At 41.8% G+C, this 26654-nt stretch overlaps 1 protein-coding gene across 2 annotated transcripts in view; it reads right to left on the reverse strand.

Annotated features, from left to right (window-relative positions):
- LOC129822145 (cell adhesion molecule DSCAM-like) overlaps positions 1–16477 on the reverse strand; it is a 149369-nt gene extending 132892 nt beyond the window's left edge. For both annotated transcript variants that reach the window (XM_055880151.1, XM_055880150.1), the window contains exon 1: positions 15575–16477. In XM_055880151.1, coding sequence (XP_055736126.1) covers positions 15575–15617 — 43 coding nt within the window. In that variant the 5' untranslated portion in view covers positions 15618–16477. The remainder of the gene's footprint in view (positions 1–15574) is intronic.
- Between the last annotated feature and the right edge of the window lie 10177 nt (positions 16478–26654).

Here is a 26654-nt window from a genome sequence, read left to right on the forward strand (position 1 = left end):
CCCCCAAAACACATCCAGCCAACTTGACACAACATTGGGAAGCATTGGAGTCAACATGGGACAGCATCCCTGTGGAACGCTTTCGACACCTTGTAGAGTCCATGCCTCAACGAATTCAAGCTGTTCTGAGGGAAAATATTGGTGCAACTCAATATTAGGAAGGTGTTCTGAATGTTTTGTACACTCTGTGTATAACTACTCCTGGCTGAGCATGATCCTGTGCCTGCCTGCTGCCTAGCCTACCTCTGAATCTTTGTCTGGTGTCAGAGTCCGTGCCTAGCAGTAAATGGCTTACCAGTGACAGCTAGCTAGGCCTCCCTGGGGATAAAACATTTTAGCACTTCATACATTTCTAACAAGGTTTCAAATCGCAGTGGTTTCCACCCTCTCTATGCTCCAGTGGCTCTGGCCCGCAAAGAGATACACACAACCATCCATGCACACACACACACACAAATACAAAATAAAAACGAATAATTACAACAACAACAACAAACGTCCATATTGCTCTACTCAGCTGTTTCTGATGTGAGAGTTTCTGTTCAGTCCAGAGGTAAGTTGGCTTCAATGGTAACCACTCTGACTTATCAGTTGAACCCATTTACTGTAGTAGGCGTGAAAGAAAACACACTCCTGTATAACCAGTGGCTCATCCATAATTATATTTCTTAGGGGACACTATGAGTCAGTCAGACAGTGTTGTCTATGGCAGAGAGTCGGCCTGAGAGTCCCTGGCTGTGACTGAGATCATTCCTTAATGGGTGATGGAGGTGCTTGCTGAGCATTAGCCTCCTCAGACTGATCAATTTGTCAATGGCAGCCATACACACATAGGACAGACGATAGGGGTGACTCATGATGCACACCCACACATATGATTTCACAGACACTTAAGGGTATCCTGAGTCTAGCTGCATTACGCCCATGACTTCCAACAGAAGGCTCTCTCTCTCTCTCTCTCTCTCTCTCTCTCTCTCTCTCTCTCTCTCTCTCTCTCTCTCTCTCTCTCTCTCTCTCTCTCTCTCTCTCTCTCTCTCTCTCTCTCTCTCTCTCTCTCTCTCTCTCTACTAGCATCAGCAACATACTGTAGCTACAGGAAAGTTTGAATTGTGTCTATGAATGACCTAGGCTTATCCATTGAAGCCCATCATGATTTGCCCAATAATAAATAAATAACATTGATTGAGAAAAAAAGCAGTTCTATCAAGATTGTGCCCGTTTAAATATTTTAAAATGGAGTGAAAATCGTAGTGCTCTGTATGGGTATGTAGCTGCGTTAAAGACTCAATTGTAAAATAATACATCAAAATCCTATCAAATTGTAATTCATTCCTTTTCAGCTGGGGCTAAACATAGAACCCTTATTTGTGGCCTATTGATAATACAGCCTCAACCTGTAGGTGTGCTAATATTAATGAAAAATCCTCTTTGAAATCATCAACGTGTATTTATTTATTTTTATTTAACCTTTATTTAACCATTGAGACCCAGAGTCTTTTTTCAAGGGAGTGTGTAGGTAGGTGTCTTAAATAATGAATCAATAATTGGTGATGTTGTTCATATTTTAGAAACATTACAATCCCTATTGCATTGATTAAAAAGTAAGATATGTTGAATATAATATTTGACGCCTTTCTAAAATTCTCTGTCACTGAAACATTTCTTTGTTACAGATATTTGGTGGTTTATCAAGAGCAATCAGAGCCAGTGACTGAGAAAGAACACAGATGCAGCACACATTACATTTCTAAAACTAGTGGCAAAAGAAGTCCTTTCCAGTCATTTCAAACAGAAAAAACACTGATGAATACAATTCCCAAACAAAAAGCCATCTCTTAATTTTGACTTGAATACCTTGTTAATTTACACTGGGAGTACATATTTAATCTATCCTACTGAGCCATTTACTTTATGATGGTATTCTTATATTTTATTATTTCTTATTGTTGTTGCATTGTTGAGAAGGAACCTGCAAGTAAGCATTTAGTTGGACGATGTATACCATGTGTATCCTGTACATACGACTAATAAGACTTAAAACTCATAAAAGAAACTCAATTTAGCACAGTGTAGTCATAACAAAGATTGGTTTGATAAGACCAACTGCAGAGAAGTCAAAGGTCCTTGTGGATCTAATCATACTGAGTATCATGTCACTGCACTGCTACACCCATTCCTTACCAAACAGGTCTACATGAGTTCAACCCAGGTACAACCTCCTCAGAAGCCCCACAAAGCGTCATGCTTCTCATGCCCGAACAACTCCTCTCAAACCTAACCACTTACTAAATAACCACAGAGGAAATGTGTAATTGCCATAATTTTTCATGAGCTGAACCATAAAGTCTAAAGAAGTGACACTGTTCAATAATGTTATATATGCATCCATAATTATCCAAGCTTTTTTTCTATCAGCAAAGCTGGAGGGAGAAGAAAAAAGACAAGGCCACTTCATCGCCACCGTCTTTTTTCATTGAGAAGGGGGGAGAATTCTATTTGGGAATATAAATCCAAAACATATCCCCAAACAGATTTCTATTTTCTGAGATTAGCAAATGTTGTAGATGTTGGAGAGCCCAGAGATGGGAATCTAACCATGAAAACAAACAAGGAAAATGTTTATGCCAGTGGCACATGATGCTTTGCGTGAGGACCACATATATGACCAAAAATATTTGGCCACCTGCTCGTCAAACATCTCATGACAAAATCATGGGCATTAAAGTGGAGTTTGTCCCCCCTTTGCTGCTATAACAGCCTCCACTCTTCTGGGAAGGCTTTCCACTAAATGTTGGAACAATGCTGCAGGGACTTGCTTCCATTCAGTCACAAGAGCATTAGTGAGGTCGGGCAATGATGTTGGGCGATTAGGCCTAGCTCGCAGTCAGCGTTCCAATTCATCCCAAAGGTGTTCAATGTGGTTGAGGTCAGGGCTCTGTGCAGGCCAGTGAAGTTCTTCCACACTGATCTCGACAAACCATTTCTGTATGGACCTCGCTTTGTGCACAGGGGCATTGTCATGCTAAAACAGGAAAGGGCCTTCCCCACACTGTTGCCACAAAGTTGGAAGCTCAGAATCGTCTAGAATGTCATTGTATGCTGTAGTGTTAAGATTTCCCTTCACTGGATCTAAAGGGCCTAGCCCAAACCATGAAAAACAGCCCCAGACCTACATTCCTCCTCCACCAAACGTAACAGTTGGCACTATGCATTCGGGCAGGTAGTGTTCTCCTGGCATCCACCAAACAACAATTTGCAATCTATTATCCTTTTACTTCAGTATTGAAATTACGTCAATTAACATCAACATTCCATAGCACCAGATGGCTCCTCTCTCATTTTAATATGAAAATAACTCTCGATCACGCTGCCATTATGCAACTGCCTTGTTGTGATTTTTGGATGTAATGCTTAGCATGATTATTATCTGCGCACAAAACAAGCCCCCATATGAACATATAGGTGGAGTGTGAAAAACCAATGTTTACACAACACAGTTGTCATGAATATGATTATGAATATAAATATGAATATTCAAATTTGTTGAGTTAAGCTGATCAATCAAAGGCAGTAGAGTTCATCAGCTGACAGACAGGTGTAATCAGCCATCACAGAGGGCTTTCAGGACTATGGAGGCGCTTCATTTAATTCAATGTGCAATCGATGCTGATGGAACAAACACTAACAACATGTATGCATGCTTTAACTCCTTACTGCCTCCCTCTAATGAATACAGCCACATGTACAGTTTATGTACTGCATTTGCTTGGATGTTTACTGTTTAAATTGAAATCATCCATTAGTGCTATTACACATTTTGCCCATCATTTTATCATGAGCTCATCTGACAGACATAGAGAGCAGAAAAAGAGATAAAAAAATAGGGAGATCCAGAGAGAGTTGGATGGTGGACTAATCAGTTGGGTCCAAGTATTTTATAGGGCACCCATGTCACGTATGGTGAGCCAGTGGCCCGTCGTCGGGCTCTCAGTTGGCATGGGCATACGGGGCAGAGCAGGGCATGGGCACACGGGGCAGGGTGAGGTGGGGCGGGCAGCTGCTGCACTGTGACAGGCTCTGTCAACCAGGAACGCTGGGTAATTAAAGCAGCTCTCTGTGCTGTGCCTGGGGGGTGGCCTGGGATCAGGAGCAGAGACAGGAGACGGGGAAGAAAAGGAAAGAGGTAGGGGGCAATGAGGGGGGTTATCCAATGTGAGTAAGCATTCTCCTCTTTCTGCCCAGGGGCTACACACAGGGCTTGTACAGGAACTTGCTAAATGACAGTCTCCCAATTTGCTTTCATGAATATTAACCAGGACATGACAGAAGAAAGGGGCCGCTGTCTGCTCTGCTCTGCTCTGCTCTGCTCACTGGTGATATGCAAAGACCGATCCATCGTCTGATGTCAGAGGAGTAGGATATGGTAAAGCGGAGCCCCACGGTGCACCTCTCTAGATCTACTTTTATTTTCATGTGTTAAATGGGTGAGAGTGGATGTCTCATTAATAGAGGAGGCAGCAGCAGCATATCTCAGTAGGGAGAATGTCAGCGCTCCAGACGTTGATGTCTAAATCATGCTGCTGATGAACCAACGGGAGGGAGAGAATCTGATGGGGGATTACAGTATACTGTATACCAAACTATAGCAACTCCCTCTGCTGCTACTACAGCTGAATAAAAATACCAGGGTAAAAATAATACTATTTTGTGGTGCAATACGGACATTAAAGTGTGGGAAAAGAGTTTCTTTGAGGCATTAACAGAGCAAACTATTTGCATATTCAATCAATTGTATTCTCATGAGAATACCAAATTCTTAAAATGACTCAATGATTGTCCTCCTCAGTGCCCAAACTTTTCAAGGCTGATTCAAACTGCAAGCCACACTGATAAGGGAATACTAAGGTTTCTTTCCATATTTCCCAAGAAATTGGTAGTGCAGAATTTTCATTTTGGGTCGACTTTCCACAAACAAATTAACATAAATTAAAACAACATGGTGTATTTATGGCAAGCTGAAGCTAATCCCCTTGACAAATCCTGTGAGCGTCAGAGTGAGTAACATGGGGGAGTCAATGCGTGTCGACTAAACTTAACCACTGCTTAAACCTACAGAGATAATGCCAAGATGTTAGACTATCTTCATTTAATGATATAGTAGACCAACACTGGGTGGCAACCTTCTAGATGAGGAGGGCATAGTCACACTGGACTGTATGAATAAATAAAGAAAGAACAGTGAACCATTTGAGTATAGTATGCTGAATCCTTCTTATTGTCATGCCCTGACATTAGAGAGCCTTTTTTATTCTCTATTTGGTTAGGTCAGGGTGTGACTTGGGTGGGCAAATCTATGTTTCTATTTCTTTGTTGGCCTAGTATGGTTCCCAATCAGAGGCAGCTGTTTATCGTTGTCTCTGATTGGGGATCATACTTAGGCAGCCCTTTTTCCCACCTTAGATGGTGGGATCTTGTCTATGTCTAGTTGCCAGCGAGCACTACATAGCTTCACGTTTCGTTGCACTTTGTTATTTTTGTTTGTGAGTTTCATCGGAATAAAACATGTGGAACTCTATGCACGCTGCGCCTTGGTCTACTCATTTCGACGGCATGACACTTATATCCTTTGTCGGATTCCTTTGTACAGGAAATGCTGCTGTACTGAACAACCAGTTAAAGACAGCATGATTATGGTGGCCCAGAGGGCGATTGTGTACTGTGTGCTGCACGAGTTTTGCGATTTCTAATGGTCACACCCATATTGATCAGGCCACACCTTGCCACAGCCACCAAACAGGATCAAACATACCGCAAAGGCTGTTAAAAAATGCAGCGGTAAACCGAACTGAACACACCCCAGGTCAAGAGGACATGGGGTCAACGGTATTTTGACAGACAACCCTGCTTAGCTTCCTCACACAGAGTTAGAATAATTGAATATATTACATACTGTTGATAGCGTAGTTTGAGGGTTCTTTAGATGGTGGATGGATGACTGTCTATGTAGACAAACACTGGAAGGAGACTGATTACTCTTCTGCAGAATTAATGACGAACTGACCACAGGTGCAGGGAATCAATGATGTTGTCCTGCATATACTCATCACTGCCAACCTGCATGCTCGCTATAGGTACAGCATCTTCCAGAGTGATGGAAAATGTAGACATACTACAGTGTGGAGGTGAAATTATAGAGAAAACTAAAATAGGCGAACAGGTGAAAAGGTCAACAAAATCAATTTAAAATGCCAAGGTGATCATAAATCATGTAGCCAATGTAAAATCTGTTGCAAATGCCCCATTTATTGTTAGACAGTGATGTAACACCAGCTGAGAAACCAACAGAAGTGATCACATCTTGTTGTTACATCCATTGATCCACATTCCACTGTTGTTCAACAGAAGCCAGTCATGAACAGCTGGCGTTGTGAAGTGTGTCAGTGCTAATGTCACAACAGCTGGCTCCTGTCATCTTATTAGCTGCCCCATAACCATGGCCCTTTAAATATGCTATGTGCCACACTCACTTAAATACTCCAGACATATTTAACAATCGTTATAGATGTATTATATTAAACATTTATCACATCCAAACCGTAAAGCAAACATGTTTATTTAACACTAAGGAGCACAGCATGTGTTCCCTGAAGAATCCCCCAGCCAACCTGCCTCCTCCTCTCTTCTCCGTCAATCCCCTGTTTGCTTTATTATCCCCCTTCCTCACTACACACCATCCCTCCAAAAAATACATGTTCTAGAGTTGTCTCTTTCTCCTGTGTGTTCGCTGTGTGACAGGGGAAGTTAGCTCTGTAAAGCCAGCCAGCCAAGCAGACGCAAATGTATTCAGAGCATTTAGTACTCCGGATTAATCGAATTATAATGTAATCATCTGATCAAACAGCAATTAGCATAATCACTTCTGGGGAAAGGCTGATAGAGAGAGGGAAAGCAACACATAATAAAGCTCAGGCTAGCAACACTAATGAGACATTTACCAGTAGTCACAAAGTTACTGATTCCTGGGGACACAGATTCTTTAAATAGGAACCACCTCTTTTTAGAGGTGCAACTGAGCATATCAAAACATCAAATTGGTAACTGATCCAAATTCATTGGAATGCAGGCTCATTCATACACTGTGGTTTGTGTCTCTTTCTCTGTATTCTGAGAACAGATATGAAGTTAGCATATTGTGAACACAAACAGTATTTGCACCTTATGTAGAAAAGTGTAGAAAACCCTCCACTATGTAACATACCAAGGTAGAGGAAAGTGAAACCATAACAGTGATCCTAGCCTTTGATCGTTAAACCACTCTGGTCTTTTCCAGCAGCACACATTAATATGAAAGGTTACTCTAGGGTTAGCAGAAATATTCATAGTTGAGCATATGGCATACAGAAATAAGCACAAAGGCAGGCAGTCTCTCACACCAGAATGATTGTCACGCCCTGACCATAGAGAGCCCTTGTTTCTCTATGGTGTAGTAGGTCAGGGCGTGACTAGGGGGTATCCTAGATAATAATTTCTATGTTGTGTTCTAGTTTATATTTTCTATGTTGGTGTTTTGTATGATTCCCAATTAGAGGCAGCTGGTAATCGTTGTCTCTATTTGGGGATCATATTTAAGTAGCTATTTTTCCCACCTGTGTTTGTGGGATATTGTTTTGTGTTTGTGCATGTGCACCACGTAGTCACGTTTAGTTGTTAGTTTATTTGATTTATTGTTTTTTCTTTAAGTTTCACTCTGCAATAAATATGTGGAACTCAACATCCGCTGAGCCTTGGTCCCGTTCTTACGACAACCGTGACAATGATCATAGGATGCAAAAGCATCAATCTGACTCCTCTGGGTCCAGCAGGCACATTCACACACCTACACACACACATCTTTCCTCAAACCAGCAAATGACAGCACTTTTAAAATGGACAGCTAATAATAGCAGGCACTAAATTGGTCTTAAATCTTACCGTCTGTGCCAGGTTTAAAAATAAAGCAGTGTCGAGAAACCAAGCTGGACTAATTTGTCTTTCCTTTACTGTCTATCCACCCCTGCCTCTGTACTGCCTCTGTTACCCCTCAGCCTACTTTACTATTGGTACTATGCATAAAAGGCCTCTGAAGACTCTAATTGTAAAATACCTCAGGAAACATAACTTGGTGCATTCACAGAATGACTGATTGAGAAGTTTAGCTGTGATAAGGACATAGGAGACAGTACAAGAGATGAAACACTAGAAGGAGGTAAAAGAGTGGCAGTCAATAAGACAAACAGAAGCAGAGGAAATGTGAGGAAAGTACCAAGCTCAAAGGGATCCAGGGACAAACCGTGAGAGAGTCACCAAGGTGATCCATCCATACCAGAGAAAACACGTGCACTGGGCATATAGGGATCAATGAAGTTAATTCACATGGGTGTGTAGTTCAAAGCATGGGCATTTAGGTACCAGATTAAGTGACTAATTAATTCTTTCCCTCATAAATTCTATGTGATTTTTGTGACTTTGTGAATAATTATCATTACTCATTGTGTATTTATTCCTTGTGTTATTATTTTTCTATTATTTCTCTTTTTTTTCTTTCTGCCTTGTTGGAAAGGGCCCATAAGTAAGCACTTCACTGTTAATCTACACCTGTTGTTTACAAAGTATGTGACAAATACAATTTGATTTCATTAGCCACATCAACCACACTTACAACATCTGTCCTGTTCACTGCGTTCTTATGAGTTACATTACATCATACTTGGGCTCTATACACAAACACACACACACACACACACACACACACACACACACACACACACACACACACACACACACACACACACACACACACACACACACACACACACACACACACACACACACACACACACACACAGTAGTCCTAATCCAACATACAGTATGTGCATTAGACATAGGTAGAATGTTAGTGCATGTATTTATGATGTGGGTGTTCTCTAAAAACTGCTTTAGCCACTTTTCTAGGTGCTCAGCCTTTTAAAATAACATGAAATAAAATAACACAACATAAAATAACATGACATGTCTTTGCCAGATGCACCCCCTCTCTACATGGTTGATCAAACATATAAATCTGTGTGAGTTTTTTTCCCCCCGTCGATGCTAAACGGTATAGTTAACATTTTAATGTGAAAGCCATTTACATGGTGTTAATGCAATTATATTGTTCTGATTCAGCAGAATCCTTAAGGATACACAGTCTGATTTGTAATTAGATTTTACATTCAGTGAAACATACCACCACCCCTGTGAGTCTCCGATGCCCCATTACTAATTAGACTGCAAAACGGCTGCTGAACATCTTTACTAGGCATCTTCATTATGCAGTCAGTATGTGTGAACTGGGAGATCCATTATTACACATCAGGGTCTCCATTATCAGACATTACCATTGGCAACCGTTCCTCAGAAATGACAACAACAACGCAACCCCACATACTTTCCCACAAGCAAACACCCTCTCAAAGGGGAACTACTCTAGGGAATAATTGACCTTAAACAAGTGATGAAATCATTTTTGAACTGAACTCACATTTACTTCTCAGATAGGTACTATATCTATCAATACATACATTGAGTGCCTCCCGAGTGGTGCAGCGGCCTAAGGCACTGCATCACAGTGATTGAGGCATCACTACAGACCCGGGTTCATTCCCAGGCTGTGTCACAACCGCCTGTGATCGGGAGTACCATAGCGCGGCGTACAACTGAACCCAGCCTCGTTCGGGTTAGGGGAGAGTTTGGCCGGGGGGGGCTTTACTTGGCTTATCGCGCTCTAGTGACTCCTTGTGGTGGGCCAGGCACCTGCAGACTGACTTCGGGCATCAATTGAACGGTGTTTCCTCCAACACATTGGTGCGGCTGGCTTTCGGCTTCAGCGGGCGGGTGTTAAGAAGCGCGTTTTGGCGGATCATGTTTCGGAGGACACATGACTCGACCTTCGCCTCTCCGAGCCCGTTGGGGAGTTGGAGCGTTGAGACAAGATCGTAATTGGATATCATGAAATTGGGGAGTAAAAGGGGGTAAAATGCAACAAAAATATATTATAACAATAACACACAGTGAGACTATATATTTTATTGCCTTACTATACACGTTTTCATAGCTAGGTCACATGTGCTGCTCGGATACCTAGTTGACGAAGGCCAGAAAGTAACTTTGTGGACCTGAATGACAAAACATTTAGGAGTTAGATGTGCTCAAAGTTAACATTTTTTGCATACCCCATCCTACCATGAGACATCCATGTCTTAATCAATGGAAAAGATAAACGGTTGAGTTTGCCATCATTTAAAAGCTTACAAACAGGGTTGTTAAAAAAAATCTAATTTATCGTTTTTTTGTGTTTTTTAAATAGAAATCTACTTTTTTTTTTTTTTTTACCTTTAACGTTAATGATCAAAAATATTGTAAACTCAGATTTTTTTAATTTTCACATATTTTGTAGCTTAGACTATTTTACATCATCTGAGCTGTTTGTGTTGTACCCGCCATCGGTTGAGACACAGCATACTCTTGACGGTGAGTGTCATGTTTTGGCTGATAACATTTATTTCAAGAAATGTTTTAATAGTTTGATAACCCTGTTTGTAAGCTTTTAAATTATATAAAACCCAATTGTTTATCTTTTCCAGTGACGAAGACATGGATGTCTCATGGTAGGGTGGGTATGAAAAACAGTTCAACTTTGAACACATCTATCTACTAAAAGTTCTGTCATTCAGGTCCAAAACAGTTGCTTTCTGACCACTTCTACCATGGGCAAATATGTATAGAAAGTTTCGTTAAAATCAAAAGGGGTGCGTTCAAAAAGTGATTGAAATCAAATGGAACGACTCTGTTCCCTAACTGGAAACAGGTTTAAACAAATAATACTGATTTAGATTTAGATCTAGTCCACTAAGTCCTCCTCAATTGCCTGCATGAGGCCACTGCTACCAAAAGACGGTAAGTCTTAAAGATCTTTAAATAGATATGAAGGATTCAAAGGAATACGTCTTACAAGAGGAGCACCTCACTATACAGGAACAGATGGATCTGTAATCAGTGCGCTGCCTTAATTGCCCCCAGTAGATTAACTCCACTGAAACACAGGTTCCTCCTCTCTGCCAAGTTTAGTCAAATCAAGCTGCCCCCAGTCTCCATTGCATTTTCCTTCTCAGGTTCCTAATGTGTTGTCATGCTAACTTGGCAGACTAAGTGATGTTGGCAGGGAGGGGGGGTTGCTGAGAAGTATTTTTTTATCTGTAATAAATCCCTTTTGTGGGGATAAACTAATTCTGATTGGCTGGGCCTGGCTCCCCAGTGGGTGGGCTTGGCTGCCAAGTGGGTGGGCCTATGGACTCCCAGGCCCACCCATGGCTGCACCCCTGCCCAGTCGTGAAATCCATAGATTAGGGCCCAATTTATTTATTTAAATTGATTGATTTCCTCATATGAACTATAACACAGTAAAAATGTTGAAATTGTTGTGTTAAAATGTTTGTTTAGTTTATATATAGAGAGTCATCTCTCGACAACGAGAAAGACGGGCACGTTGATTGAGATAGAAATGTGTACATGAGAAGTGTGCGTAACCTATTGACCTTAGTGTAAATGTTAATTTATTGAAGACAAAATAGATGTAGGCCATCTCAAACGGCCTTGCTCAGGTCTGTCTCTCAATCACTGTGCTGGAATCTACATATTGCAAATCAATATGAATTGATCACATGAAAGGAGACAGAATAGTTCTGTGTATAATATTCTATAATATCATTGTTTTTTATTTATTTTACATGATATATGGCCTGCAAGCTCTTTCAAATCTATTTACCAGCATGCCATTGTTATGAACTTTCTCAAGCCGCCCTCTGCCATAGTGGTGCCCAAGAAGTTGTGATAAGCCCAGTCACTGTGAATGGAGGCCAATGACTTTTTTGTCTAAATTACAGTATAGTGGGCTGGTAATACATTGACATTGCACATATTTAGTAGGAAACAACTTTGCCATGATATACAGTACATGTTGTAAAATGTACTTTCGATAGGTGGCAATGTTGTCATTAGCTAGCAAAGTTTGTCAAAAATAGCTAGCAATGCTAACGTTAGCTAGCTAAAATCCGGTGGTCTCTCCCCAATCTTAGCTAGCTGCTAACATCTAAAGTCAATCTGAGAAAGGGTTTTCCTATTAATTATTTGCCTCCTTTTGACATTTCATTGTATTTGCAAGCCACTGTAATGCACTTTTGATTAAATCTTTATCAGCACTTATTGACAATGCATTGAGTAGAACGCTCAGTCGGGCATCAGTCCTAAAACTAATGTTCAAAACAATATTAAGACAAACGTACACACCATGAATAAGAGCCCTGTGTGAGCTTCCTCGCCTCATAATTTTTACAGCTTGGATTGGTTTTGCTTTCAGGCATCTTTCAGAGAGCAAAAATAAACATGTTTCCTTAGCCATCTAAAGATAGCTATATCCTACTGTATCTCTTAATTACAATTACATTTGAATATAAATGATCAAAGGTAACACACAGTACACAAAATAAATACATATTTTAATTTACGTATTATTAATTCATGTTTTATAAATGCTTTAATGGTTCAAAATAAAATCATAATATCTTAGGAAAATATGGATACATGGAGTTAATGAGAGCACAATAGGTCAGAATTAAAATTATAAGAATGCTTAAAAATATCATACCTGTAGTATTTTGTATTCGGGGGCTAATTACAACAGAGAAAACGAATCTACTGACCAAGTTTCCTCAAAAATTAGATATTTTAGCTGTATCTTGTATTGTGCATTTCATGTATAATTTCCTCAATTATCATTATGCCAGAATATGCACAATAAGGTCTCAGGAAGTGGCTGGGCCCTTATCAAGCACTTCCAGGTCACCGCTCAGTATAGCCTTATTTAGCCAAACTCACACTTTCCTGACACCCATAATGAAGGTTTCCATAGAGAAAGGCCAGTGAGCATGTGATAGACCTATAGAATTAGGAATTAGAATACAAATTGAAGTATTTAGAACAGTAATTTAATAGAATCTATAGATAAACCTAACTCTAAAAAGTAAACATTTTCTAGAATCCAATTTCTCTGTGTAACTACAAGGTCTTTCATTCTGCCATCGTCAGCTCAGCTCAGTCAATACAGACCTCATCATTATCATGATAATCACCATCTTCAGAAAAAAAAAACAGAAAACATTATGAAATACAGTGCAGCGAAATAAAGCATGATCACAGCTTCAACTGCATTCTATGCCCATTGTCCACAAAGGCATAACATGCAGGACAATAGAACAACTGAGAAGGGTGAAGCCATTCCCAAATGGGTGAAGCCATTCCCAAATAATACAATACACATTTTTGCATGTACCGTCTATTCTATTCTTATATTAGGTTACCAATATGAAGGCTTCTGAGACTATATATGGATCCAGGCTGGCCAGACAGTTGATCTAATGTCACAGCACAATTATAATGATTAACAACGAATGCTTATTGTTCTTTTATGAGTTTCCACAGAAGCCAGTGTGAGTGAGGGAGATAACATTTTATGTGGAGTAGAGATGGAATAGCCTAACATGGATGTCAATAAGCAGCTGACTGAGAATTGCATTACAAGGAAAAAGGGATGATAGTCAAATATGTATCATTTAAGTTTGGGGATTTTTGGGGGAGGGGGGGGGAGTGGAGTGAAACAAGGAACTAGAAATTAACCATTGATTTTCTTGCCAAGTGGGTTGTGTTCATTTTATACCAACGCAGATGTGACAAGTTGAACGTGCTACAATGGGTTAATCCCAAACGTCCAATGCCCCCTTTTTGCCTGATGCGGTAAATTCAGCGACCCTCTACGACATAACCACAACCAGAGGTTCTACCCTGTTAACTGACAATATCTGCAACACCCCCATCTTCTTAGCTTTTACATTTTGTAAGAAGATATATTTTCTACCCCTTTCCGTACACACCCAGCCTTGTCATAACTCCCTTCCTGGGGAAGAGATTATATCCAATAAATAATGGTTTATTTGATCCTGTGTAAGTAATAAATTGTAGCAATTTACTCTTCTCCCCGAATCAGCTTCAGATTGCAAATTCACAGATTTATGAAAGCACACACACACTACACAAATATATACACACACTACACAAATATATACACACACTACACAAATATATACACACACTACACAAATATATACACACACTACACAAATATATACACACACTACACAAATATATACACACACTACACAAATATATACACACACTACACAAATATATACACACACTACACAAATATATACACACACTACACAAATATATACACACACTACACAAATATATACACACACTACACAAATATATACACACACTACACAAATATATACACACAAACCTTTTAACTGAATGCATTGAGAAATTGTCTTTCTATCATCTCTTGGTCTTTTTCACTCTTTGGAGATTGCAAATCAATATGAATTGATCACATGAAATGAGACAGAATAATTCTGTGTGTAATATTCTATAATATCATTGTTTTTTATTTATTTTACATGATATATGGCCTGCAAGCTCTTTCAAATCTATTTACCAGCAGTAATCTCAATAAAAAATAAAACATGTTTTTGCAGTGTCTACAGGGGTCCCTTTTCTGGTAAGCCATTTTTCAACATTATCAGGTCCTGGTGGCTTACATTTTTTCTCTTTCAGTGATACCCCATTAATGTTCCTTTACATGTCTTCATTTGTCTACACCTCTGTGCAACGGCTAGAAATGCATTGCACTGTTTAATGAAAACTTGCATGCATGTATTCAAAATCAATGTACTATTATTAATCTAATACCAAACATCTCTAAGGATGGACTTTAATGAATGAATTTAATTCACATAAAATGATAGGCTACATTATCAGCTTTTATATGTCTCGAATATCCTTTCGAATCTGAATACCCTACATTGAATTTTAAAATATACTACTCTAAATAAATACATTGGATGGGGGAGGGGAAGAGGGTTAAACCAAATGTCCAGTATATAAAATACGTCACTCATTATTGAGGCCCATGCTACTTCGGACTGAAATCATAGCCTACCGGTATATACATCCAGACATGAAAATATGGATTACATTCGATGTAGCAAATGTAAGTGACAACAATTAAGGTTTAAACCTTAAGGTCACGTCTACTTTATCAAACCTCTCTTGAACAAGGCAAGGCAACATCAATTTATTTCCTCAGCAAGCAATGAAATACGCAATTGAAGAATGAAGGCATCATAAGAAATCCCCTAACTGCCTAAAAACATAATATATGTGATTCTATCAAATACTAACCAATGATATTATTTATTTACCAATTATAGATAAAACAGATTAAAGCACATTTCTCTCCCGTTCCTTTCTACCTAGCACTGTTGGCAAACATACAATGTTATCATGTGTAACACAGGTGACCTCCAACCCCCTAATCTACTTTGCTTTACTCACTGAATTACTGACATAACTAACATTCAAATGTGAAAATTAAACTTACCATTTAAGATGCTCTGGAAAAAGATAACTGCAAATATCCACATGCCCCGCTCCGTTCAAATCTCCCAAAGCTATGCTTTCTCGTCTTCCTCCGCACTCTTTGGCCACTGCTTTCCTATAATTATGTTCTGTGGCAGGTGTAATGTTAAACATTTGCTACTAGCTTGTAGTAACCAGTCCAACTCTCTGCTGATCTAAATATCTTCACCGTCTCCTCCTTGTTTCTCTATAACTCCCTCCCTGGTACTCTCGTAGCCTACTCTTCCTCTCCCCTTTCCGACCACTCTTTACGCTTGGAGGATATAGTATGTGTATCTCTGATTGTCTTGGTTAAAGCTGTGATCCGACTCTGCGCAGCTCTACTCTGGTCCTCGGTGCCTTGCTACTTCCCCTCCTCTTCAAAGGGATGCTCGAGGGGGCTACAGTGCTCGCCTGCAGTCCAGGTGTGATGCTGAGTCAGGGTAGTGGCACGCGGGCAACCATAGGTCCTCAAAAAAATGTCTGGGTGTTAAAACGGGAACACCTAAACAATAACAACGTGGAATCCAAAAAACGCATCTTAAATCGAAACCTGAAAAATAGAAGCAGGTTGGGAAACAAAATGTGACAAATAAAATAACTTAAAATAAAGAGTAAATGGTCAGTTCGATAAGAATGAAAACCCAATCCGGATGAGCTGAAGTCAGACCATCTTCACCACCTCTCTCCGTCCAGCAAGAGGCAAGCACGCGCATCTTCCCACTGCCCTTTAAATCGCGTTGGTCCATGCCGTAACCCTCGCTGCCTCATAACCCTATCCCCTGCCTCTGCAGCCACTTTAATTCCTCATTGCCTTAAAGGAGCAGAGGCGCCAGCCAGTCCTCCTAGGCGCTAGGTGAGAGCATGTACAGCAGGGAGGGTACATTTGCAGTTAAAGAAGGCGCACCTGAAGAGCCGGTTAACAAGGAGAACATTTTACGCACAGTGTTATACAGGCACACAAAGTGCGTGCGTAAGTAAATAAGTGGTACTTTTATTAAAGGCACACTAGGAACATGACGATACACGTATTTTTTATGCAGGAGAGGGACAGTGGACTATGCCTTCAAAATGTTATTGATGCAAAGAGCCCTTGAGTTTTTTAAATAATATATTTTGTGGGAAATCATTTTATAAATTGATTTGAAATTAATCATACACTCAAATCTACCATTAGGTCGGCGAAATGCATGTAAAATATGTAATGATATCTTATTGAAACCAAAAATATCGGGTTGGCATTACATTTTGGCATTTTGTTGAAATAGAATTGAATACTAAATGATGTTCTAACATCAGCAAGTATTATGCTATTGTTTTGATTATGAATTCTAGCTGGATTTGGTGCATTTAACATTGACCTGCCTCTGGTCCTTTCCCCGCCCAGCCTCTGCCCAGGAGCAGATCCTGTCTGATAAGCTTCTAAAATCATCAGACCTGCCCAAGAGGCCATTCACTGCAAACAGAGGACCTGTCTGTCAGCATCCTCTGTCTGCAGCCACACATCCAGGACTGGTCCCTATCTTTCTCCAGGCATATAGCCTGCTAAATTATGTACCGCTATTTTGTGCATCACAGTTCGGTATTATGTCCTGTTTCATGTGGACCCCAGGAAGAGTAGATGCTGCTTTTGCAATAGCTAATGGGGATACGTTATGGTGAGGAGGCTATGTTATTAGTTGCTGAATAATTTACTTGAAATCAGAGATTTTAAAAGGATGAGTGTGTGTCAGATTTTCTGTTGGTTGTTTTTATCTCTGTCTCTCAACTTGGTGAGGAGGACGTTGCTGTAGGAGGACGTGTCCTCTTCCTGGTTCTCAGCACGTTCTCTCTCGCAGTCTCTCTCTGTCTCAATACACTGTTCCAGCATCTCTCGTCAAAAGCATTCCTTTTGTTCGGTAAAAGCTACTTAAACTGGACAGTTCTCCAGACGCAAGAAGAGATTTTTTCAAATTAAAATGGTCTAGCTTTCGTTTAATTTGGTATACTATTTATACTATATATACAAAAGAATATGGACACCCCTTCAAATTAGTGGATTCAGTATTTTGCCAACACCCGTTGCTGACAGGTGTATAAAATCGAGCACACAGCCATGCAATCTCCATAGTGAAACAATGGCAGTAGAATGGCCTTACTGAAGAGCTCAGTGACTTTCAACGTGGCACCGTCATAGGATGCAGTCCGACAGATGAATCTGGGTTTGGCGGATGCAAGGAGAACGCTACCTGCCCCAACACATAGTGCCAACTGTAAAGTTTGGTGAAGGAGGAATAATGGTCTGGGGCTGTTTTTCATGGCTCGGGCTACAGTAGGCCCCTTAGTTCCAGTGAAGGGAAATCTTAACGCTATAGCATACAATGACATTCTAGACCAGGGCTGCCCAACCCTCTTCCTGGAGATCTATCGTCCTGTTGGTTTTCAGTCCAACCCTAATTTAACACACCCGATTCTACTAATTAGCTGCTCAACAAGGCCTGAACTAGCTGAATCAGATAAGCTAAATTAGGGTTGGACTGAAAACCTACAGGACAGTAAATCTCCAGGAAGAGGGTTGGGCAGCCCTGTTTTAGACGATTCTGCGCTTCCAACTTTTTGGCAACAGTTTAGGGAAGGCCCTTTCCTCTTTCAACATGACAATGGCCCTGTGCACAAAGAAAAGTCCATACAGAAATGGTTTGTCAAGATCGGTGTGGAAGAACTTGCCTGGCCTGGACAAAGCCCTGACCTCAACCCCATCGAACACCTTTGGGATGAATTGGAATACCGACTGCGAGCCAGACCTAAATGCCCCAACATCAGTGCCCGACCTCACTAATGCTCTTGTGGCTGAATGGAAGCAAGTCCCCACAGCAATGTTCCAATGTTCTATCTAGTGGAAGGCCTTCAAAGAAGAGTGTAGGCTGTTATAGCAGCAAAGGAGGGACCAACTCCAAATGAATGCCCATGATTTTGTAATGAGATGTTTGACGAGCAGGTGGCCACATACTTTTGGTCATGTAGTGTATTTTTATTATGAGCACTCCAATAAAGTGAGGTCAGGGACAGACAGGAAGAGGAGTCAGGCCAGTGGGTCAACAAACAGTGCCTGCAAACCACTTACATTGGATTTAGAATGGTCTGCTCTAGTATGCAACTATTTGCATGGGTTTGTAAGCTTGTGCATTTGTAAAAGCACAATGGACCCAGCCCCAAGACAGGGGAATGTAGCTTTGTGAGGCTGGCTGTGCAGTGGTTTTGGCTGTTTACTGGTGCTCATTGCTGTGATGTCCGAGGCAGAGATGGCCTATGGATGCGCCCTCTGTTTCCTACAGATGATGGGAAGATGGGAATCCTGTTGGAAGACCACCTGTGTCACGTTCCTGACCTGTTTTCTGTTGTTTTGTATGTGTGTGATGGTCAGGGCGTGAGTTTTGGGTGGGCAGTCTATGTTTTCTGTTTCTATGTTGGTTTTGGGTTGCCTGGTATGGCTCTTAATTAGAGGCAGGTGTTTTGCGTTTTCCTCTAATTGAGAGTCATATTAAGGTAGGTTGTTCTCACTGTTTGTTTGTGGGTGATTGTCGCTGTGTCTGCGTTTGTTGCACCACACGGTACTGTCTCGTCTCGTTCGTTCGGTCGTTCCTGTTCATGTGTTCTTCGTTTCATGTAAGTTCGTAGTTTAGGTCTGTCTAGTTCGTTTTGTTATTTTGTATATTAGTCAAGTGTATTTCTTGTCTGTTCTTCGTCTTACAATAAAGTCATTATGTATTCATCACCCGCTGCGCCTTGGTCTACTAACTCACCGAAAGACAGTCGTTACAACCTGAGGGGCTCGTCTTGTCCAGCTACATCTCATTATCAATCAGGTCTGTCCAATGGGCCTGCCATGGCTGCTCTGTATCCTCCCAGCTGAGGGGGATGGACATGGAATTATGGTGTGTTATACATAAAGCATCCAGCGCCTTGCCAACAACTAAAAACAGGCTTTATTTTGAACCTGTTAATGATATCGGTTATTAAGCTAGCAATAGTTTTTTTCTGCTACATAGTTCAGACAGGGGAGGGAAAGAGCAGAGGAGGGGTCTGGTCTGGTCGCATGGAAATATTATGGTGCGTTGGACATAACAGTACCTTCAGAAAGTATTCATACCCCTTGACTTATTACACATTTTGTTGTATTACAGCCTGAATTCAAAATGGATTTTTGTTATCACACAATACCCGATAATGACAAAGTGAAAACATGTTTTTAGAAATATTTGCTAATTTATTGAAAATGAAATACAGAAATCTCTCATTTACATAAGTATTCACACTCCTTTGCTATGACACTCCAAATGGAGCTCATGTGCATCCAATTTCCTTTGATCGTCATTGAGATGTCACTACAGTGATGATCCACTCGGGCTCCCGAGTGGCGCAGTGGTCTAAGACACTGCATCTCAGTGCAAGAGGCGTCACTGCAGTACCTCGAATCCAGGCTGCATCCCATCCGGCCGTGATTGGGAGTCCCATAGAACGGTGCACAATTGGCCCAGTCTTATCCGGGTTTGGCCGGGGTAGGCCGTCATTGTAAATAAGAATTTGTTCTTAACTGACTTGTCTAGTTAAATAAAGGTTAACTAAAAACTTGATTTGAGTACCTTTGTGGCCAATTCAAATGTTTGGACATGGTTTAGAAAGAAACACACTAGTCTATATAAGGTCCAACAGAGCACAAACTATACCATGAAGTCCAAGGAACTGTCCTTAGATATCTGAGATAGAATTGTGATGGGGCATAAATCTGGGGAAGAGCTTTAAAAAATGTCTAGTGTTGAAAGTTTCCATTGTGAAATTGAAAAAATATGGAACTTCCCACTGTGCCTAGAATTGGCTGTCCGACGAAACTGGGCAAAAGGACCTTGGAACTACATAGTTCTTTGGCTGAGATAGGAGAACCTGCCAGAAGGACAACAGTCTTTACAGCACTTCACCAATCTTGGCTTTATTGGAGTGTGGTCAGACGAAAGCCACTCCTGAGAAAAAGGCACATGACAGCACGCCTGGAGTTTGCAAAAAGGCACGTGAAAGACTCAGAGCATAAGGCAAAATAGTATGTTGTCTGATGAGGCCAAAATAATGAAATGGAGCCAAATACTGGAAAATCCTTGATGAGAACCTACTTCAGAGTGTAAAGATTTACGTTCCAACAGGACAATGACCCCAAGCATACAGCGAAAGCAACGATGGAATGGCTTCAGAACAAGAATGTGAGTCCTTGAGTGGCCCAGCCAAAGTCCAGACTTGAATCCCATTTAAAATCTCCCATTGCCTCCCGGGTGGCCCAGTGGTCTAAGGCCCTGCATCGTAGTGCTAGCTGTGCCACCAGAGATTCTGGGTTTGAGCCCAGGCTCTGTCGCAGCCGGCCGCGACCGGGAGGTCCATGGAGCGACGCACAATTGGCCCAGTGTCGTCCGGGTTAGGGAGGGTTTGGCCGGCAGGGATATCCTTGTCTCATCGCACCACTCCTGTGGCGGGCCGGGCGCAATGCACGCTGACCAGGTCGCCAGGTGTACGGTGTTTCCTCCGACACATTGGTGCAGCTGGCTACTGGGTTGGATGTACGTTGTGTCAAGAAGCAGTGCGGCTTGGTTGGGTTGTGTTTCGGAGGACGCATGGCTCTCGACCTTCGCCTCTCCTGAGTCCGTACGGGAGTTGCAGCGATGAGACAAGACTGTAACTACTACCAATTGGATACCACGAAATTGGGGATAAAAAAAGGTGTACTTTTTTTTTTTAAGTTTAAAAAATAAATCATAATAAAAAAAGAAAATCTCCCATTGACATGAAGATTGCTCTTCACCACTGCTCCCCATCTAATTTACCTGAGCTTGAGAAAATCTGCAAGGAAGAATATCTCCCAATCCAGATGTGCAAAGGTGATACAGACATAACCAAGCCAACTCATAGCTATAATCGCCACCCACGGTCATCTACAAAGTATGACTTAGGTGTGTGAATACTTATGTACAGTTGAAGTCGGAAGTTTACATACATACACTTAGGTTGGAGTCTTGAAAACTAATTTTTCAACCACTCCACAAATTTCTTGTTTAACAAACTATAGTTTTGAAAAGTCTTATTGTATCACAATTCTAGTGGGTCAGAAGTTTACATACCCTAAGTTGACTGTGCCTTTAAACAGCTTGGAAAATTCCAGAAAATAGGCTTTGACATCATTTGAGTCAATTGGAGGTGTAACTGCGGATGTATTTCAAGGCCTACCTTCAAACTCAGTGCCTCTTTGCTTGACATCATGGGAAAATCAAAAGAAATCAGCCAAGACCTCAGAAAAAAAATTGTAGACCTCCACAGGTCTGGTTCATCCTTGGGAGAAATTTCCAAACACCTGAAGGTACCACGTTCATCTGTACAAAAAATAGTATGCAAGTATAAACACCATGGGACCACGCAGCAGTTATACCGCTCAGGAAGCAGATGCGTTCTGTCTCCTAGAGATGGGTGTACTTTGGTGCGAAAAGTGCAAATCAATCCCAGAACAACAGCAAAGGACATTGTGAAGATGCTGGAGGAAACAGGTACAAAAGTATCTGTATCCACAGTAAAACGAGTCCTATATCGACATAGCCTGAAAGGCCGCTCAGCAAGGAAGAAGCCACTGCTCCAAAACCGCCATAAAAAAGCTAGACTACGGTTTGCAACTGCACATGGGGACAAAGATCATACTTTTTGGAGAAATGTCCTCTAGTCTGATGAAACAAAAATATACCTGTTTGGCCATAATAACGATTGTTATGTTTGGAGGAAAAAGGGGAAGGCTTGCAAGTCGAAGAACACCATCCCAACCGTGAAGCACGGGGATGGCAGCATCATGTTGTGGGGGTGCTTTGCTGCAGGAGGGTCTGGTGCACTTCACAAAATAGATGGCATCATGAGGGAGGAAAATTATGTGGATATATTGAAGCAACATCTGAAAACATCTGTCAGGAAGTTAAAGCTTGGTCGCAAATGGGTCTTCCAAATGGACAATGACCCCAAGCATACTTCCAAAGTTGTGGCAAAATGGCTTAAGGACAACAAAGTCAAGGTATTGGAGTGACCATCACAAAGCCCTGACATCAGTCCCATAAAACATTTGCGGACAGAACTGAAAAAGCATATGCGAGCAAGGAGGCATACAAATATGCGAGCAAGGAGGCATGACTCAGTTACCCCAGCTCTGTCAGGAGGAATGGGCCACAATTCACCCAACTTATTGTGGGAAGCTTGTGGAATGCTACCCGAAAAGTTTGAACAATTTAAAGCCAATGCTACCAAACACTAATTGAGTGTATGTAAACTTCTGACCCACTGGGAATGTGATGAAAGAAATAAAAGCTGAAATAAATCATTCTCTCTACTATTATTCTGACATTTCACATTCTTAAAATAAAGTGGTGATCCTAACTGACCAAAGACAGGGAATTTTTACTAGGATTAAATGTCAGGAATTGTGAAAAACTGAGTTTAAATGTATTTGGCTAAGGTGTATGTAAACTTCTGACTTCAACTGTAAATGAGATATTTCTGTATTACATTGTCAATAATGTTGCAAACATTTCTAAAAACATGTTTTCACTTAGTTGTTATGGCGTATTGTGTGTAGATGGGTGAGAGATTTTTTATTTATTTAATCCATTTTGAATTCAGACTAACACAAAATGTGTAATAAATTAAGGGGTATGAATACACTGTAAGCCATTCAGCTCCATGCTAACTAGAGACTAGACAAGAAACAAAACTGATTTTAATTTGAGCATGTTAATGATATCTGTCATCAAGCCAATTATAGAGATCCTTATTAAAAAAATGGGGGACGCTTCATAGTTTGGACATGAAATACTGCAGTTGAATGTACCCCTTTGATAGCGTAGGGATTGTTTAGTTAAAGTATCATCTCAAACATAATGTGTCCGCACAAGTGAGACATTTTTGTAATAGTTATGTTATTACATAAATAATAAGGGTGTAATAACAATGCATCATTGTTCTCCTGTCACCGACAGGATTATTTTCCAGGCCAACCTCTATGAAGGTACCAATCCTCCATCTGTCAGAAATATGTCTCCTTTCAACCACCTTTTCTTGGCAGGAACAGGAAGGGAAGTGGCCAGAAATCTCATGTAAGCCCTTTCTACAGAACAACATTTCTTTGTGAATCTCACAAATGACACATTCTCTAATCTTTGTGGTCTAAGGTAACTTCAAGTGAGTCTCTCATAGGTCTTTATAGCCACAATTTAGCAAAGTGCATAGCTAAGTCCAGTGACGACATCTGCACTGCTTGTTTTTGATATTCATGTTACGTAAAAGGCAAACAAGGGAGAATAAATAGCTATGAATAAAATCATGTAAAATAGTTATCCAAGGTCAAGCATCTCTTGCAGAGGAAGTACAGTAGGTGACCTTCCACAATATTTTCATATCATCATTATGCTCCTCCTTTACACTTGGTTTCTGTGTGTTTGGTGGCAAATAAATATACCAGATAGCATCAAAGGAGATCTAATAACCTTAAGTGATCTGCCTATAAAGCTGGTAGGCCTAAATAATAAAGGTACTTCCACATGTTTGTATCCAGGAGGTTTATGTTGATGGACATCTAAAATAAAAATAAATGATACAATACCAATGCCATGAAATAGATTTTCAGCCATGTCTGATGCATACAGATGTAGGATCTTCATTTACGATGCAGTAAATGTAAAACTTGCAGCGTATTTGACATTTTAAAAGGCTTCTGACTTGATTTTATCCTACAACAATTCATTATAATCCACTGACAATGTCACATTTCCTGTTGCTGCAGGATTATTTTCCAGCTGTAGCAAACTGGCTCAAATTAAAATCCTACATCTGTAGGCAGCAGGAGGAAAAAATCCCTTTTACATTATGGGCTATAATTTCAAGAATAATTACAAACAGTGCATTCGGAAAGTATTCAGACCCCTTGACTTTTTCCACATTTTGTTACATTACGTCCTTATTATAAAATTGATCAAATAGTTTTTTTTACCATTATCAATATACATACAATACCCCATAATGACAAAGCAAAAACAGGTTTTTATACATTTTTGCAAATTTTCTTAAAAATATAACCTGAAATATCACATTTACAGAAATATTCAGACCCTTTACTAAGTACTTTGTTGAAGCACCTTTGGCAGCAATTACAGCCTGTCACGTTCTGACCATAGTTCTTTTGTGTTTTCTTTGTTTTAGTGTTGGTCAGGACGTGAGCTGAGTGGGCATTCTATGTTGTGTGTCTAGTTTTCCTGTTTCTGTGTTTGGCCTGATATGGTTCCCAATCAGAGGCAGGTGTTAGTCGTTTGTCTCTGATTGGGAGCCATATTTAGGTAGCCTGTTTTGTGTTGGGTTTTGTGGGTGGTTGTCTTCTGTCTTTGTGTCTATGCACCAGATAGGACTGTTACGTTTTTTTCACATTTGTTGTTTTGTAATTTTGTAGTGTTCAAGTTTATCATCTTTATTAAATCATGATGAACACTAACCACGCTGCGCTTTGGTCCTCTCCTTCGTCCACAGAAGAAAGCCGTTACAGAACCACCCACCACAAAAGGACCAAGCAGCGTGGTAACGGGCAGCAGCGGCAGCGGAAGCAGCAGCAGCGATGTCAGGATTCCTGGACATGGGAAGACGTTTTGGATGGCAAGGGTTGCTACACATGGGAGGAGATCCTGGCTGGAAGGGATCGCCTTCCATGGGAACAGGTGGAGGCAGCTAGGAGAGCGGAGGCAGCTGCGAAAGGGAACCGGTGTTACGAGGGAACACGGCTGGCAAGGAAGCCCGAGAGGCAGCCCCAAAAATTTATTGGGGGGGCACACGGGGAGTGTAGCTGGGTCAAGTAGGAGACTTGAGCCAGCTCCCCGTGCTTATTGTAAGGAGCAGAGGATGGAATCAGAGCAGTCGGCGAAATTGAGGTATGAGTCTGAGAATGTTGAGGAGTTATTGGACAGATTGGAGGAGAGTGAATGGAGGGGAGATTATGAGACATTCGAGGAGTTGTTGATAAAATTGGAGGAGAGTGAAGAGAGAGAGCTGTTGGTTTGGCGTAGTATGCACGGTATTCACCCTGAGGAGCGTGTTAGCTGTGTGATGCCACATGTGTCAGTTCCTAGTGCTCATCCTAAGGCATGTGTTGAAGTACCGGAGCAATTGATGCCGGCTAGACACACCAGGTTTCCAGAGTACCTTCACAACCCGGAGTGTGCTGTTCCTGCTCCCTGCACTCGCCCAGAGGTGCATGTTCCCAGCTCTGTACCATCAGTGCCAACACCACGCACTAGGCTTCCTGTGCGTCTCCAGAGCCCTGTACGCCCTGTTCCTGCTCCCCGCACTCGCCCAGAGGTACGTCTCCTCAGCCCGGTACCACCAGTGCCGGTACCACGCACCAGGCTTATAGTGCGCCTCGAGAGTCCAGTGTGCCCTGTTCCTGATCCCCGCACTCGCCCAGTGGTGTGTGTTCCCAGCCCGGTACCACCAGTTCCGGCACCACGCACCAGGCCTACTGTGCGTCTCCAGAGCCCTGTACGCACTGTTCCTTCTCCCCGCACTCGCCCTGAGGTGCGTGCCCTCAGCCCGGTACCACCAGTGCCGGGACCACGCACCAGGCTTATAGTGCGCCTCGAGAGTCCAGTGTGCCCTGTTCCTGCTCCCCGCACTCGCCCAGTGGTGCGTTTCTCCAGTCCGGTACCACCAGTTCCGGAACCAAGCACCATGCCTACTGTGCGCCTCAGCAGGCCAGAGTCTGCCGTCTGCCCAGCGCCGCCTGCGCTGCCCGTCTGCCCAGCTCCATCTGAGCTGCCCGTCTGCCCAGCGCCATCTGAGCTGCCCGTCTGCCCAGCGCCGCTAGAGCCGCCCGTCTGCCCAGCGCCATCTGAGCCGCCCGTCTGCCCAGCGCCGCTAGAGCCGCCCACCAGTCAGGAGCCGCCAGAGCCGCCCGCCAGTCAGGAGCCGCCAGAGCCGCCTGCCAGTCAGGAGCCGCCAGAGCCGCCCGCCAGTCAGGAGCCGCAAGAGCCGCC

This window comes from Salvelinus fontinalis, chromosome 24 (assembly GCF_029448725.1).
Source record: "Salvelinus fontinalis isolate EN_2023a chromosome 24, ASM2944872v1, whole genome shotgun sequence".
Lineage (NCBI taxonomy): Eukaryota > Metazoa > Chordata > Actinopteri > Salmoniformes > Salmonidae > Salvelinus > Salvelinus fontinalis.